Source organism: Desmodus rotundus, chromosome 13, assembly GCF_022682495.2.
Source record: "Desmodus rotundus isolate HL8 chromosome 13, HLdesRot8A.1, whole genome shotgun sequence".
NCBI lineage: Eukaryota > Metazoa > Chordata > Mammalia > Chiroptera > Phyllostomidae > Desmodus > Desmodus rotundus.
Window position 1 is genome coordinate 15,063,805 of NC_071399.1, and position 16,387 is coordinate 15,080,191.

Sequence of the window (16,387 nt, forward strand, 5' to 3'; positions counted from 1 at the left end):
CCCTCCTAATCGTACATATGGACATCACAAAAGAGCTTTCTCCAGCCCTAAGTTCTTGAAAACCAGGAAGCGTTACACAGAGCAGTAACTACAGCTCCCCAGGGCCCTGTCTTTTCAGATCTGAGCCATGTGTTATGATCAATAAATAATCTCTGAAGTGCTTATCTTGCTTCTGGCAAAGATATAACAATTCAGATGTACAGCTTCATAGCGCCTACAGGAAAGAGCTTAGGAGAAGAAAAAAGAATCTCCATCTTGGCATAGAAAGGAAAAGGCACGTCAACCGCAGAAATTAGGAACATGACGAGGGTATGGGGACGACTTGACCGAGCAGGAGAGGGGAAACTGGAGACTTCAATACCAGTGGCTGGGTCTAAAGCCAAAAAAAAGGAGATGAACACACAGATACCAGGAGTATTAAATAAGCAGATGTTATGGGACTGTCATCATCCGAAAGTCCCTGCTTATTTCTGAACCTCAGTCCCGAGGAGTAAGCTGTGGTTTCTGCACTTAATCTAGTTAGTGCTGAACTTTCTGTGAGAGAAAGCCACGCATCCTGGCTGTATTTTGGGGTTACAAAAACAGTTCTAGTGAGCCCCTGAATTTAGTGCGACTGAAGCTGTTCGCCAAACCTAGTATTTGGAGCCACAGGACACATGTGACTTACCATTTATGGAAAAAGCCGACCCATGGACAGGAGGGGGTGGGGACTACCCTGTAGAACCTCTTTGATAGGCCTGGCTTGGATGGTCGCCACTGGGATTTCACCAGTGGTGGGCACGAGAAATTGCCCCACCTAGAAAAATGTCTTTAAATGAGGAACTCTTTGGCAAAGTCCCTTCAGAACCAAGCTCTGGGAATAGGTTTCTTCCTCCCGATGCATTGAACTGTTGCTTAAAATTACACTCAGAATTCTGCAACCAGCTGTCTTCCACTTTTTCTACGTTGGCGGAAAGCTCAGAAGTACATTTGATGTCTGATTGCTATCATTCTTCTCTGTCAGATTTTACTGCTAGTTTCTTTTTTTCCCTACTTTGATTTTTTGGTTCATCTTGGTTCTTAAAAACTGTCTTACAATCTCATTTTTTTTTTTTTTTTTGCCTGAAGTGGGTGGTATATAAAAAAGATGTGATTAATTCAGAGATTTAAAATGTGCCTCTTGAGACATGTATTTCCAAACGACACCGCATTCCCCTGGCAGAACACGTCTCCTCCCTCTCCAGTGTTTACTTACCCACAGGGAGAAAGGACAGGAAAGCAAGACAGCAAACCCAAGGTGGAGGGTTGGGTTGGCCTGGAAAATTCTCAGGAACAAACAACTGACAAAATAATACCCTCTGACACTACGAGAGGTCTTATGGAGAGTTATGATTTCAGTGTTCAAAGGCTCATTCTCTTGTATGAAAACATAGTTGAAAGCTGGTTTCAGCCAGTCCTTTCCTGAATGCTCGAGTAACAGTTGGAATAAGAAATGTGCCCCACAGGTGCTGTCTTCACCCCAGATGCATGGGAATGTGGATGTTTACCTATAGCCCCTGGCAGGAAGGTGGAGCTTGCAAAAACACACCTCGACAGGCAGAGGGTGACCTGGGAGATTTCCCCACCTTGGTTGCTAGCCCCGTTCCCAGATTTTTAGGACATCCATTAAAATCTTTGCATTTGTTTTAAATTTCCCATCATTATTCATGAGGTTTTAGAAATTCATTCACAAATTGGAAGATCATCCTTTAGATAAAAATACAAGGGTCTTGGGGCTTTTAGGGCTCTTGCCCTTCAAATGAGCAATTGTTCATTTTTTTGAGTGCTGTTTTGCAGAAGAAAGCTCTGGAGTTCCTAATTCTCTGTGCACTTTAAAGGCACGGTAACAAACACTGACTACAGCAGATAGTAGGTGCCACCGTGTTAAATGTATGAGATTTTACAACTGGAAACCTGAAGCAGCTTAGAACAGCAGGCAGCACCTGACTTCTGTTCCTGAGCTGCCATTACCTGGTACAGCAGGAGCAGCGAGCTGTTTGCCCACTGGCGCCCCATCCACCTATTGCTTTTCCCTGCTTGGGGAGGCTGATCCTGCCCAGTGCGTTACCCAAGCCCCTCCTGTCTGGTGTCCCATTGGTCTTGGCCTGGAGGTGACAGCTGGAAAGCAGATCGAATAGGTGATTCTCCCTTGCCAGCCCTGGCTTTTGTCTCATCATCGTTTTTTCTCTTAACCCTGCCCACTCCTTTCTAAGTGGCCCCCTGTTGCGGTTCTTACATTTGACCCTTCTGGGGTGGATTGTTTTCAGCCAGGCCTCTGACTGATACAAATGGTAGCCAGTGCCAGCAAAGCGGAAACGGTTTGGAGCAGTGGGACTGAATTCCCGAGCTGTGGGATCACACCCGCGGCGTCTGGGTTCTTCCTGAGACACCCGGGTGGGGAGACAAGCAGGGGAGGTGAACCATCGGCCTGCCCGGGGCCTTAGGGGCCCGCTGCTCTGTATCCTGGGAATTGTGAGGCCAAGGACACTTCAAGTGGCCAAGCCACTGCCTCAGATGTTTATATTCAACTCTCCCCACCACAAATGCTACTGTACTTGGGCATTTAGGGATAAAAGAACTTGGCTCATGACTCAATCAAATTTTTTTTAATGACATTTTTTGTTTTTTGTAAATAACCACTTGACAGGAAGGGGAGAGATCCCATGATGGGGCAGTGAAGCCAGTCGGAGGCCAGGCTCCATTCTTCTGGCAGGACTGCCCTCGGGACCTTGCACTGAGCTGGAACAGCGGGAGCAACTGGGCCAACTCGGGCAGCCGAGGAGGCCCGAGCAGGGAGTGACATCCTCAGTCTTTTATATTTATATATTATTTATATATATATATTACATCCAAGTGTGGCAGTCATTTGTACCATTTCCCAGGGACACACGAATGTTTCCGAGGTGGCAGGGCATGGAGCTGGGGCAGGCACAGAGGGGTCAGCTAAAGTGCAGGGCTGGGGGCTCACAGAAGCTGCAGAAGCCTGAGCGACTGTAAGAGGGCTCTGGGCTCTGCGGCTGCCAGATACTGGCAGCAAAGCCAGTCCTCCAGCTCCACCCCGCGCCTGCGGTCCACGGCCTTCTCCGCAAACTTCATCATCATCAGGGCGCGCTTCATGTCAATCCAGTTATGCAGCGTGCTGCACAGTGCCTCCTCCGAGGTGCCCCGCTGTTCCACCAGCTCCCGCCGAGGCCCCCACAGCAGGCACTGCAGCACCCGCCTGGCCTCACTGATGCGGATGCGCTTGCTGGGGTCGGCCTCCAGCAGCAGATGGGCGAGCTGCTGCAGGCCTCGCGAGTAGAGGGACAGGGTGGGCAGGGACGGCAGGTCTTCCTGCCGGTAGCCCTGCTCCCGCTGCTGGGCCCGCAGCTGGACCCGCACCTCGAATGGGTTGGGCTGGTGGAGCAGCTCGTAGATGAGAATGCCTGCTTGGAACTCATCGGACTTGCTGTACTGGGAGGCAGACACGATCTCAGGGGCCAGACGGACCTGGCTCTTTACCTGCTGCAGGTTGGTGGTGGCCTTCAGGAAGTTGCTGATAATGAGCCGGGGCAGGTGCTTCTCACTGGGCAGCCCCTGACAGGTGAGGGCAGTTGGGGGGCTGGGGGTGACACTGGCTGGGAGGGTGGCAGAGGGGCAAGGGAAGGAAGTAGCAGCAGGGGCAGGGGATGTGGCAGAGGGCGGGGCACTAGAGGGGGCAGAGGAGACACGGGGCCTGGCGGGGGCAGCGGAAGGGCTGGGGGAGGCCTGGGCGGTGCAGTGCACCAGCAGCAGGTTCTCCAGGCACAGGTCTCCGTGGATGACCCCGTGCTCCTTCAGATGCTCCAGCCCGTTGCAGAGCTGCAGAAGCAGGAAGCACACGCGCCGCTCATAGGCCTCGGGCTCGGACTGGTGGCTGCCGGCTGAGTCCCGCACAAAGTCAGAGGCAGTCTGGTGGGGCACCTCTCGGGTGATGACCACCACGCAGTCCTGCTCCTGCACAGGCAGAGGGTCCTTGGGCACGTCGGGAGAGGTGAGCATGCTGGAGGGCACGGAGGCCACAAAGTGGCCGCAGTCCTGCTGGATGTTGAAGTGCACAGGCACAGAGGGGCTGCAGTATGAGGCCACTTTGGGCTCGGGGGTTTTGCAGATCTGTGGGGAAAAGGAGAAGCGAAGTCAAGAGTGGGATCCACCGTTCTGTTCAACAGGGGGGTTGGGACATGTGGAAATCCCTGCGCGGAAGATGAACTGGGATCCTCATACCATCCACACGAAAGAACGTAAAATGCATACACAGACTTAGGTATGAGAGCCCAAACCAATTTTAGAAGAAAACACAGGAGAGAATTTTTGAGACCTTAATTTGAGCAAAGATTTCTGATACCACAGTAAAAGCATGGTCCATAAAAGAAAGAACTGGAAAACTTGACCCCATCAAAATCCAAAACTTCTGTGCTTTAAAATATGCTTTTATTACAAAAACAGAAAGGCAAGTAATGGGCCGGGAGAAAATATGTGCAAAATACATATCTGATAAATGATTTGTATCCAGAGTTCCCCTCCCCTCAAAAAAACTCTTATAACTCAGTAGTAAGATAAACTTCCTAATCAAAACAGTGGGGCAAAGGTATCAATAGGCACGATCACCAGACATATATGTAAATGACCGTAGTCTCATGGAAAGATGTTTGACGTCATGAGTCACTAGGGAAATGCAAATCAGACCCACAATGACACACTAGCTGCCGCCCACTAGAAGGACCAGAAGACATAGGACAGGCAGTGACAAGCGTCTACGAGATGTGGAGAAATGGGACACTCCTGTATGGCAGGTGGTTTGTAAAATCGTGCAGTCATGTTGGGACACAGTTTGGCGATTTCTTAAAAAGTTAAACATAAAGTTATCATACAACCCAGCAAGGGTGGGGTCCCTGGACAACAGCACACAGTGTGGCCTCCCGGTATTGGTAGAAAGACCTCCCTCTGCCCATGGTGTGGGCCGGACAAATTCCCAGGAAGCCCGATCAGAGCTGACACAGGCAGTCAGCCTTGCCGCCCACCGCTGGCACCTGCATCGGCGGCTACCTGAGGGATGTGCTTGACCACTGCAGTGCACCTTTCTCGGGAACCTCACGGGCAGGTGCAGCCCCTAAGCCTCTAGGGCAGGAGAGTCCCACCTGCAGCCCAACACAAAACCATAAATGGACTTAAAACATGATGAGAGTTTTTGTGATCGCATGTTGCAATGTATTTAATGTGTGGCCCAAGACAACTCTTCTTCTTCCAGTGTGGCCCAGAGACACCAAAAGGTGGGACTCCCCAGTTCTAGGGCTTGGCCATGCTCTCTGAGGCTGCCGTAGTTTCTAGATCCAGGTAAATATGCCTACTAGCTGGTATGACCAGCAGGGCTGCTTTGAATGAAACTGCTATGTGGAAACTTCTACATGAGTCAAGAGCAGCTGAAAGAAAACTGAAAGCTCTCCAGGGCCAGGGAACCCCAGGGGCCAAAGCCACCCTCTGGAATAAACAAACAGGCGACCTCAAGCTCCCATGGAGCACTGCCATGATCGTCTCTCCTTGGCCTCCTCAACATCTCCCTGTACCCGTGACGGCACCAGCTGCCCAAGGATCCTTAGCACGCCAATCCTCATTGGGCCGCCCCACAACTGGAGAGGCTTGACCCAGACACCGTGGGCCTCGACTTCCCTGTAATTACACTGAAAGGGACTGAATGTGGTCTGCGGTCTCCTCTCTCAAAGGCTGTTGTGCAGCCTCAGCCATGCTTTATAGAAAGGTAAGGATCAGCGTGTAATCCCGAGAAGAAAGGCCCCTTGCATCTGCCGAGAAAACACCATCCTGCAAACAATCCCCAAATAACCCTTCGGGCTGCTGCGGTGCCACGCTCAGATGACTACAGCAGGGGCCGCGACGCGCCACAGTGCTCTCGGGGCTGTTTGCGTGGCAAGCACCTTTTCACAGACATTTATTTACATTGCTGCCATACAAGCCTTCTCAGCCCGACACCGGAGATCAAAGAGTTCGGCCGCTTAGGAAACTTTTATGGAGGTAGGTGGGAGGTGGGGGAGGTAACACATCAATCTAGTAATCTCTCTGTTATGTACCTGGAATAGAAATAAAAGGGAAGTGCATTTATCCTAGATAGTGGTTTCAATTACACCGCAAACGTGATTTTGGAATACATATCTAAAGGCGCTTTCTTATTCTAGCCCACCCACTGTCTTCAGCTTTTCAGTGGCCAGCTTCTGGGACGCTATGACACCAAAGGAAAGGTGGGGGTCCTTACAAAGAGTCTTGCATAGAAATACCAACCACCGCACGAGGACCTGTCTGTCTGCTGTGCCGCAGTGGATCTGCTGGGGTCACTCCCCTCCGGCGAGGGCCTCTCAGCCACACAGGCACCTCCGCAAGTCCTGCACATGTGAGGCGTGGCGCCTGCTCTGCACTTCACACTCAGTGTCTCATTGGATCTCAAACCACCAAATGAGGTGGGTGGTGTCACAGAGCGGGAGACAGAGGGTCCAAGAGGTTAAATGATTTGCTCAAGATTATACAACCGAGAAGCATCTGAGAGGTCAAGGTCTGGGCTTTAGAGTGCAAAAGACCTTGGCTTAAAAAGACAGTCTGCAAACACTGCAAGTTACAGCGGAGTCTAGTTCTGCTCTGTGAGGCATCCGCCGGTGAGTTAGGGACTCCGCAACCATTGCTCCCGGGGGAAATGCAAGCCTCGGGCCACAACACTTCCATCAACCGGCCAACACAGAACCTTGTTTTATGTGGGTTTCTGTTTAAGATGCCTTATTAATAGGTACTGTTGATTCATTAACATGGAATTCATGGCCAACAGCACTGTACCTCCTGACTGCGTGAAGCTGATCTAATACAGTCCTGAAGGCACACCGCAGCCTTCCTGCACTTGGAAACACCAGACAGGACTTCAGGGCTCAGACTGGCCATTTAAACAGCAAAGTCACCACCAATAAGTGCAAAAATGTGAAGAATGGAGAATGAAGCACTGAGGAGACCACGGAAAGGACACTGTTGGCCATGTCAGGGCGGAAACATCACAGAGTGCTCCCTGGCACCACCTCAGCTGGGAATTTGCATGTCGGGTGACTCTAATTCCCCCACCCCATGCATGTCCAGAAATGACCACAAAAATACCTCACACATTGACTTGGATCCCAAATAAATTCTAGCAGTGAATTCGCAACACAGAATGCACGAACAATGAGGATTGACTGTCTTTATCTCGAAGCTGACTTCTCCTCTGTGTATCACAGGCAGTGACAGCTTCCTCCTCACAGGGCCACTACCAGCATTAAATAACACGACACAGGTGTGGCTTCCAGCACAGCGCCTTGCGCCTGGCGCAGGTGAGCAGTCACCGGGAAAGGTTGCCATGGTGATTACTCTGGCAGGTTTGGCTGCAGCCATGCTTAGTATACAATCCAGAGCTGGCAGGGAGGTTACTTTACTAACCCGGAGGGCACAGCTGCCCAGGGCCTAAGAAGTGTTTCCAAGGATCCCTGTTCTCTAGGGTATCAAAGGCCTGGGCCCAGCAAACTGACAGTTGCACAGACATGTAAATGAGGGTGCAGAGTGAACGGCAACAGGGCTGGATGTGGTTCAAAATCAGTGAGCTGGTCCTCTGGCTGCTTGGAGAGAGGGGTGGAGATACTGGGGACAGGAAGTGGGGCAAGAGGCCTCCTTTCCATCCAGTCTCCCTGCCTCCCCCAACCCCCTCATTTCATTTTCGGGGGCTATGCACTTGTGTTTTGGCTCAAGACCTTCATACGCACCTTTGATTCAGCTCAGATTTCAAACATTTTGTTGAGCCAAGTCTCACTTTAAACTTCATTCAGCCTGGGCCTCATTCATGGTTGTAAATCTGGGCAAAGTCACGTGTGTTAAATAAGAAAGGCCCAGCCAGCTAAACACAGGTCCTAATTACTCCACTGGAGTTCTAGATGACTGAGGAATGAAACGGGCTTCGAAATCTCACATGCGCCTAATGGTTTTTTCCTGCCGTATCTTCACGGAGCAGGGCTACAGGGCCGGCTTCCTCTCCTCGCTGCTGCGAGGCGCTGAGCCGGGGAACTAGGGCCCAGCATTAGCGGGAGCAGGTGCAAGCCTTACCAGGCACAGATGAAATGAGCTCAGCGACAGACAGGCCTCGGAGAGGGACCCAGTCCCCCTCCCTTGGATTCCAGACAACTGCCCTCCGTCTAGACCGCGAAGGTAATGAAGTGGAACAGCTGCACGTGCGAAGCGGAGCTCCACACGCCCCCACCCCCCGCCCCCCGTCGCCAGGCCGGCACATATGCAAGTTGATATTGTTGTTCCCTAGACTCTGAACATTTCATCAAGCTCGTCTCCAAATTTCCTTCTCAATGGCACTGAGACAATCCTTGAGCTACCGCGCGTCTGGCAAAATCAGATGGGAGACCCCTGGGCCCCTGTTCCTTAGAGGACCAAGGCCTGCCTATCTTCAGTTTCCTCATAGTTTACATTTCTGCTGACGTGAGAAGCAGTGCTTGCTTTTACCATCCTCTGGGAAAGCTGCATTTTCTGCGCTGCTCTTCAGAGAATGTAGCCGATTCCACATTATCATATGGGGGTTCTAGAATGCAAGCTGCACATCACAATCGCCTCTGCGTATGGAAACCAACCCCTGGCAAACCTTGCCAGGCGGCCCGTTGGCTCTTTGCAATAGGGTCATATCACTTCTACCCTGTGGGCAAGAGGGATCAAGCCTCTTCCCCCAGGCTCTTTCCCCCTCAGAACAGAGAGGTCAGCTGTGTCTGGACAATGAATGGGCCCCCAGCTGAGGCCAGGAGACCAGTGAGCATGATGGATGCCCGTGGACACAGGAAGGTGCATGCGGCTCCCTCTCTCAGGCTCAAGGGCTTCCCAAGGCACCTCCCTCTCCTTGGCCTTCAAGGATCTCAAATCTACGTTCCTTTCATTGGATGGATACAGACCCCTGGCTCCAGGCTGACTGTGATAACGGGCCAATCATGTTCAGCCCATTGGAGGGTACACCCCCTTCTTTCTCTACTGGATATAGCTCCATCCTAATAGGGAGGGAAACACTGGGATTGTGTCTTTTGCTTTTTAATCACAGCTGGGGGAGTGGCAGGGATGGGACCTTACCAAGAGACTAGCTGCTGCGTTTAGATATAAAGAGGCAATGAAGTTCAGGAAACCCACAGACTCGCGGTCCAGACCTTTGAATTTTCTTCCATCCAGGGCCTGCCACCTTGGCCATGCCCCCATGTCTCTCAGGGGGCCTTGGTTTCTGTGCAATAACTGGATCCTCCTTGTAGCCACCCCCTCCCTCGCTTTTTTATTTAGAAATTGGCAGTTCCCAATCTATATTTTATGGGGTGTCACCAATTTCTTAAAAGAAAAATCTCATAAAATTCATTGCAATTTTCCTTGGCTAATAATTATATTTTTAAAAAATTTCTCCACTTGTAAGTAGGAAGCTGCCCCACCCACCAAGGCCATTTCACTACTTAACATTTTTTTCTAACTGGAAATAAAATATCTTGGGACAGGTGATGGCAAAAAAGAGCTCAGTGTTTCCCTCCTCATTCCTGAAAAAAGCCTGCATTTATAGAAGACATCAGATAGAGACATAGAGACATCAGACATTCAAGGGACACTAAAAGAAGTTGAAGAAAGGACTCCTATGGAAAGCCTTGATTCCGTGGCCAAGATCAGAGCGGCCAGCCGCGTGCAGACGCCCGGCCAGCTGTCTCAGAACTATGCCCTGAGAGAACAGCAGGGTGTGGGAGCAGTAGCCCTGATGCCTGGCAAAGATTAAAGACCTGTGTTACCTTGGACTAATCACTTAACTTCTCTGACCTTCACTTTTCTTAACTGACATGACAATAACATAGACTTTGGAGACGAGACAAAGCAGGGTTTGAATCCATCTCAGCCACCAGCTAGCTATGGGCAAATTACTTAATCATTGTAAGGGGCAGATTCCTCATGTGTAAAATCTACCTACCCCGTCAGGATTCAAGATCACGTAGCTAAAACACTAAGACAAGAGTCCAGTTGTACAGTAAATGCTCAATCGATGCTCTTCCTCTTATTGTTCAAGATGATGCTGAGGTCTAACTCTCTTTCTGGCCCTATTTGAAGAACAATACCCTAAATGTCCATCTTCTATACTAGAATACAAGCTCTGTATGTTCTCCTCTCTATACGCAGATCTTGACAAAGTACCTGGCAAATAGTAGACTCTTAGTAAAAATCCACAGAATAAATGAATAAACCCTGTGTCGCATTAAAAGGCAGCTGTTTCCTCAATCCAACTATATCACATAAGTTCCTTCCTGAAAGCACAGAATGAATCTTCTATTTATACTACTAATCTCATTGCACCGTGCCCCACGCCTGGCAGAGAGTGAGATCACTGAGCATTGTGTGAAAAGGAATCCTAGGACCCAACCCTCCTCCTGAAGCCTGGAGAGGGGAGAGGGCTCACGCAAGCTATAATCCTGCCCAAGCCAGGCCCAGCTGGCTGGACTGCAGAACTGGAGGGGCGGTACCTACTTTCACAGCATAGGTGCTTCCGGGGTCCTCGGAGCAGGTGGCACAGTAGTAAATGGCATCCCCCGAGTCGCAACAGGGCTTGTTGCAGGTCAGTTTGAAGAGCGACCAGTTATTCTCATCGAAGTGCAGCTCTTTTTTCTGGCCGCCCATGAAGAGGTCCTCACACTTGGCCAGGAGGCGGACCAGGGACTGGGCGTAGAGCCCCACCAGCTTGGTGTAGGTGCCCTCCTTGCTGCTGATGCTGCTCAGGAGGCTGTGAAGCTGAAGCTGGGTGCTGCCAGTGGAGGCCTGGCTGGCCACACTCAGCTGGGAGGAGGAGGCCGACGGGACCCCTTTGCCCTGGAGGCTGGGGCTCCCACTGCCACTTCTGCTGCCTGCCAACCCAGGTGCTGGGACCCAGTGGCCATTGCCTTTGAACGATTTCTCCAGGGGCTCTGAAGAGGAGAAAGGATGATGGTGACGGTTCCCGGGGCTGGAGGAGAAGCCGAAGTGGGACTCCTCACGAGCACAGACGTTGGATTCTGAGTGGCTGAGGTTCAGCTTGGGACTCGCTGTTCTTGACTTGGGGGAGCCCTGGTTCCAGAAGAAGCCATCTGGTGAAGAGGCCGCCCGGCTCACTAACTTCTTCTGGGGGAGCGGTGGGGGCTGCAGGGGGCTGCTGGGGGACACATCCTCAGTGGAGCCCGAAGGGAAAGGAACAGGAGCAAAGAGCTTCTTGCCGCTGTTCGTGGGGGAGTGGGTCGGCTCGGACGATGGGCCTGAAAACAGGAAACAGAAACAATTAGGCTGGAGGTCAACACCATGCAGTTCCAGGGCCCGGTGGGCCCGCCTCCATCTACTTATCTATTCTTTCTCTCTCAAAGCAATTTATTTATTTTTTTATTTATCTCTTAAAGTAACAACATACACACAATGAACCAAACTTAAATGCAAAAACAGTGCACAGAGCTCACGAAGCCTTCTCCCTACCATGGCTCTCAGCACCCAGGCCCTCTCATGAGAGGAAACCGCCTGGGGATGCGCCAAACCCACCAACAGACGCTGCGCGCACACTCACACGAAGGAGGGCTACCTTGCCCACTGTTCGGAACATTGCTTTTCTTCAGCTGAGGCGACATCTTAGCGCTATTTCACAGCGGGCATATGGATCTATGTAGGTCCCGCTAAGAGCTACCCCATTACATGCCATCGCATGCGAGCACCATGATTCGCTTATCCAGCGCCCTCCTGGTGGGCGCGGAGGTCGCTTCCGACATTCTGCGAAAGGCGCCACAGCAGCAACCGCAGCCCTGATGGGTGTGGTTTAGATTAGCGTTTTAGGAAGTCAGGGTTATAGAGGGTACCATTTACCTACAGTAAAATTCCACCCTTTCAGGGTATAGTTCTGAGGTTTTCTTGTTTTACTTTTTTATTGACTTTATTGGGGTGACATTGGCTAATAAAATTATACAGGTTGCAGGCGTACAGTTCTATAACACATCGTCTACATGTTGTGTTATGTGCTCCCCACCCCAAGTCGTCTCCTTCCATCACCATTTACCTGCCCCCCCCCCCACTGCCCTTTGCTACCTCCCCTGTCCCGTAGTTCTTTGAACTGCGACAAACAGCAGTGGCTGGGGACAGCGCTGGCCCACAGACATTTTAGAAGGCAAGGAATGTGGTTTCATTAAAGAAAAAACAGATCTCCAGGGAAAGCAGGTGGGGAAGGCTCCACAGGTCTCCCCAGAGCACAGGGAGACTCAGAAACGCCCCAGATGATGAGATTGCCTACACAGGGAGGAGACTGCACTTTACCCTTTTCTTTTAATCCTCAACCGAGAATGTTTTTTCATTGCTTTTAGAGATGGAGGAAGGGGGAGAGAGAGTGGGAGAGAGAGAAACATTGATTGGTATGTGCCCCTATGGGGATCAAACCTGCAACCTAGGTATGTGCTCTGACCAGGAATCAAATCCGAAACCTTTCAGTACACGAAATGACGCTCTAATCAACTGAACCTAATGGGCCAGGGCTGCATGTCCATCTTTGTGTCAATGTATAAAGTGGAGTTTTACAAAGAAACAAGAAGTCAGGCAGTAAAATGCGCAGGAAAAAGCTATGGACATTGGAACCGGGAAAGGGCAAACTGAACTACTCATTTCTTTCATTCTAAGCACTGGCTGGAGAGGTACCCATTATTTTAATGACAGCTTTTAGGGGGATAAGAACAAACATTAACTGTACTCACAGGTTGGAAAATGCATCCTATCATCCTGAAGGTTAAAGTGTGAAAGAAATACGGGCCTGAGATTCAAGGGAACAGGTACTTACACTGTGAGCCCCTCATCCAGCTCACTGTGCCAGGTCACCTTCAGGACAGGGCATGTGGCCTGTACCGCGCCCCACCCTGGCAGAACGGCCAGAGTGGAGGAGGTGCGACAACCACACAGGCCTGAGGCAAGTGATGGAAGGCTCCAAAGGACGCAACCTGCCCGTTAGTTTCTGTCACCTCACTCAGGTGCACGTGCCCTCCTCAACAGTTAATAACCTTCGGTGCCCACCGTGAGTCCCTCTCTGCTTTCTCCAACCCAAATGGGGACAGAACGGACCCCTGAGGGCTGCACTGGCACCAGACCCCTCCGATCATCACTGGGCTGCCTCTCTGGGGATGCTCTGTAGGGAGGAGGGACCCCCTCAGGAGCAAGGTGCTCAGGGCTCAGCTTGCCCTGGGCAGCGTGGATGCTGACATCCATGCCCCAGACTCACTGCCACCCAGACACATGACTGTGTGTGACAGCAGCGGGCCTCCCGCCAATACCACCCCGAATGCCAAGCTTGTGGGAGGACAAAGTTGGCGCACTCAGCGTGTTGGACATAGGAGCCTGGAACTAACAGGTTCATGCAGAGAGAAGCCTAGAGCAGCAGCAAGGCTGCCTGGCCCCACATCTGTCACCAGACCCGGGAGGAAGCACGATGCTTCGCATGCTCCCACATCTGCAGTGGGCTGTCACTCTTGCTTCCCAGTGGTTTACAGAGATTGTAGCAAGTTTCCCGGCCCACTTCACCGCACTGGCTAATGACAGCCAGGGCACCTGCCGACAAGCCTGAATGAGCAGTGATTTCCACCCGTCCCAAGAAGCTCAGGTTAATAATAAATCAAGCAGCAGTGGCACAGTGAGGACCAGTCACTTCCCACGCCTGTGTATCTTCTTCCCTATGACCATCAGAATGGGGGCACGTGAAGAACAGCTGGCATCACAGAGGAGGGGAGATCCTATCGCAGCTGACCTTGGCAGGCTGCAACCCTGAAGTCCATAGGTCCTCCAACCCATGCTCCGGGGTGGGAGCTTTTCTCCTCCAAGGGCTCGGTCAGCAGTGGGGACAGATGAGGGCTGGGGTGGTGAGTCATTTCCTCCCCTCCTTCCTCCAGCAGCACAGGCTGAGAGAGGGGGAGGGTCACTTACCAGCTCCTAGGCTACAAAACGGAGGATCAAGATCCCTTATATACTGGACTCTCGGAGGACACTCAGCCTCAGCCACCAAGCACCCAGGTGATGGGCAGGAGCATGGCCAGGCCAAACCATGCCCATTCCCCGGCCTTTCTGCATTCTGGATCACAGAAGCCAACCCCATCGGGCTGTTGGAATCTGTTTCGTTATTATCAAAACACAGAATGTGGGGAATGAGACAGGTGGAGTGTGATGAGAATCCCCGGTAAATGCAATAATCCATGCCTCCAGTGTCAGGGACAGCCTGCCTCTGGTCCCCAGCCCGGAGGCGGGGGAGGTTCTGACAAATCAGTTCCTCGCCTAGTTTCCTTTGTAAGCCTTGTGCTTGTTTTACTTCCCAATCCTTATTGGTTTTTCCTCTTTGCCTTCCTTGTAAAGTTCTCCTTGATGCCTCCAATATGTCCCTTTCTGCCTGTGCTCTGCTCCGAGGGATGAACCCGTAACTGGCTGGCAACTCCCCACCCCACCCCACCCCCTGTTGAGTTTCCTCATTTAAAAACCGACCGGATGGCAACACGGTGAAGGCCCCTTCCAGCACTAATAGTCTATCATTTCAGCCACTCCCTTGACTTTCGACCTCGGCTAACGTGCATTTTGTCTCGGAGCTGCGCTTGAAATAAAATACCTCTAGGCAGATGGTTATGTTGCTCCCGCCCTTCCACTCCCTGGCTCTTCCCACAGCTGCCCACGGTGAGCCTTCCAATATGTTAGGACAGCGGGGATCTTTAAATAAAAAAAAAAAAAAATCTGTGCACTCTTATTCCACAGATTACCGAAGAGAATCAAGAGGGTCTGTCTGCTCAGGCAGGGGGAAGGAAACAACCTTCTCTGGCTTCCCTGGGGGCTGTGCTAGTCCCTGGTTCCAATCAGAACCATGTCCCATAACCACTGAAGCAAGGAGTACTCGCTATTGGAGGCGTGGCTTCAAGGATCAGTCCGCGGGCTATTTAGTTTTTCTGCATTTCTCAGATGGTGTGGGTTTGTCACCCTACAACCCCTGCTAAAGCACGTACGAATCAGAGGGATGCTCCCCACGCACCCACTTCCCCAGTGGCTGTCAAGGACTGTACTCACGGGGACCTCACCAGGTGAGGTGCTCATGTGAAGTATTCACTTTACCCAAATAACGGGGCGTTACGTAAGCATATTGTGCTTTTCGGAGTCGGAAAAAAAATACCGCCGAGTTCTGTCCCAGACATACCACCTTCCCACTGGGGGCACCCTTCTGAAATTGTGGGTCCTTGAAGCTGTTCTCCAGATGTGGAACCACAGCTGGCGAGAAGCCCGTAATTCACTGTGATAGCCCCCAGTCACCTCCGGACCATACGACACCTCAGCTGTTAATTTCTTTGGGCTACTCTGAAACAGATGCCAACACGTGGCCCTTCTCGATGAAACTGACTTTTCCACAGGTCCAGCAGGAGCTGCCTGCTATGGGACCAGGGCCACCCCGAGGACCCACTCTGGCTCTGTCCTTTTCCTGACTCTTACGTGGAGAATCTCCTAAACACAGCAGCTAGAGCCTTACTTACTATTTGCAGCAGCTGCCACACTCTGATTTAGAACAGCCCCTGCTCCCCGCCCCCCAAAAAAGAGGGAACCCATATGCCTTGACACCTAAAATAGTTTCAGAATTCACAGGCAAACCACTGGTTCAGAAGACTGTGCCCAGAAACATCTGAAAAACTCTGGCCAACCACCCATATTCTTTGGACTCAGCTCCCACAGCACATGAGACAAGTTCAAATGCAGACAGATCTGGAGGGACTGTGGGTTCGCTCCCAGACCACCGCAATAAAGTGAGTCAGTGTCTTTCTGCTGGCGGAGGGTCTGGCCTTCAACTTGTAAAAGAAACGCGATAATGCAAAGCCCAGTAAAATGAGGCATGTCTGCGTATCCTGGTTTTATGCTGGCATTAGATCACCGCAAAATCTGGCTTACAACTAGGGTGTAAAAGGGGTGAGAATGGAAAATACTTTGCAGAGAAATCTACCTACGTCATAGTTACAACACTGTGTTTTTTTTAAAATGATTTTGCATGCTAATTGGGCCAGAGAGCTCCAAATCCCGGCTCGGAAGTTTTCCTCCCAGTTTCCAATCTTGCACGTAAAGCCAGTAGTAGCCCACAACAGGGAACACCTCTGCAGCTTTAGTGCATGTGCTTCAGGGACGAGAGAGTGTTTCCAGCGGGAAGCTACACGTCACGTAGGCTGCACTGGGTGAGATCTTAGAGGAACCTAGGGGAAGGTTAGTGCCTTATATTTAGAGAGAAGAGAAGCCAGGATTTCAATGGCCAGGAAAAACAGCTTAATCC

At 51.3% G+C, this 16,387-nt stretch overlaps 1 protein-coding gene across 1 annotated transcript in view; it reads right to left on the minus strand.

Annotated features, from left to right (window-relative positions):
- Positions 1 to 2,609: 2,609 nt before the first annotated feature.
- The window catches only part of PRAG1 (PEAK1 related, kinase-activating pseudokinase 1), a 49,095-nt gene continuing 35,317 nt past the window's right edge, over positions 2,610 to 16,387 (minus strand). Inside the window, exons 5-6 of the mRNA XM_024562780.4 lie at positions 10,588 to 11,345; positions 2,610 to 4,149 (exon numbers count right to left, since the gene is read on the minus strand). Coding sequence (XP_024418548.2) covers positions 2,983 to 4,149; positions 10,588 to 11,345 — 1,925 coding nt within the window. The 3' untranslated portion in view covers positions 2,610 to 2,982. The remainder of the gene's footprint in view (positions 4,150 to 10,587; positions 11,346 to 16,387) is intronic.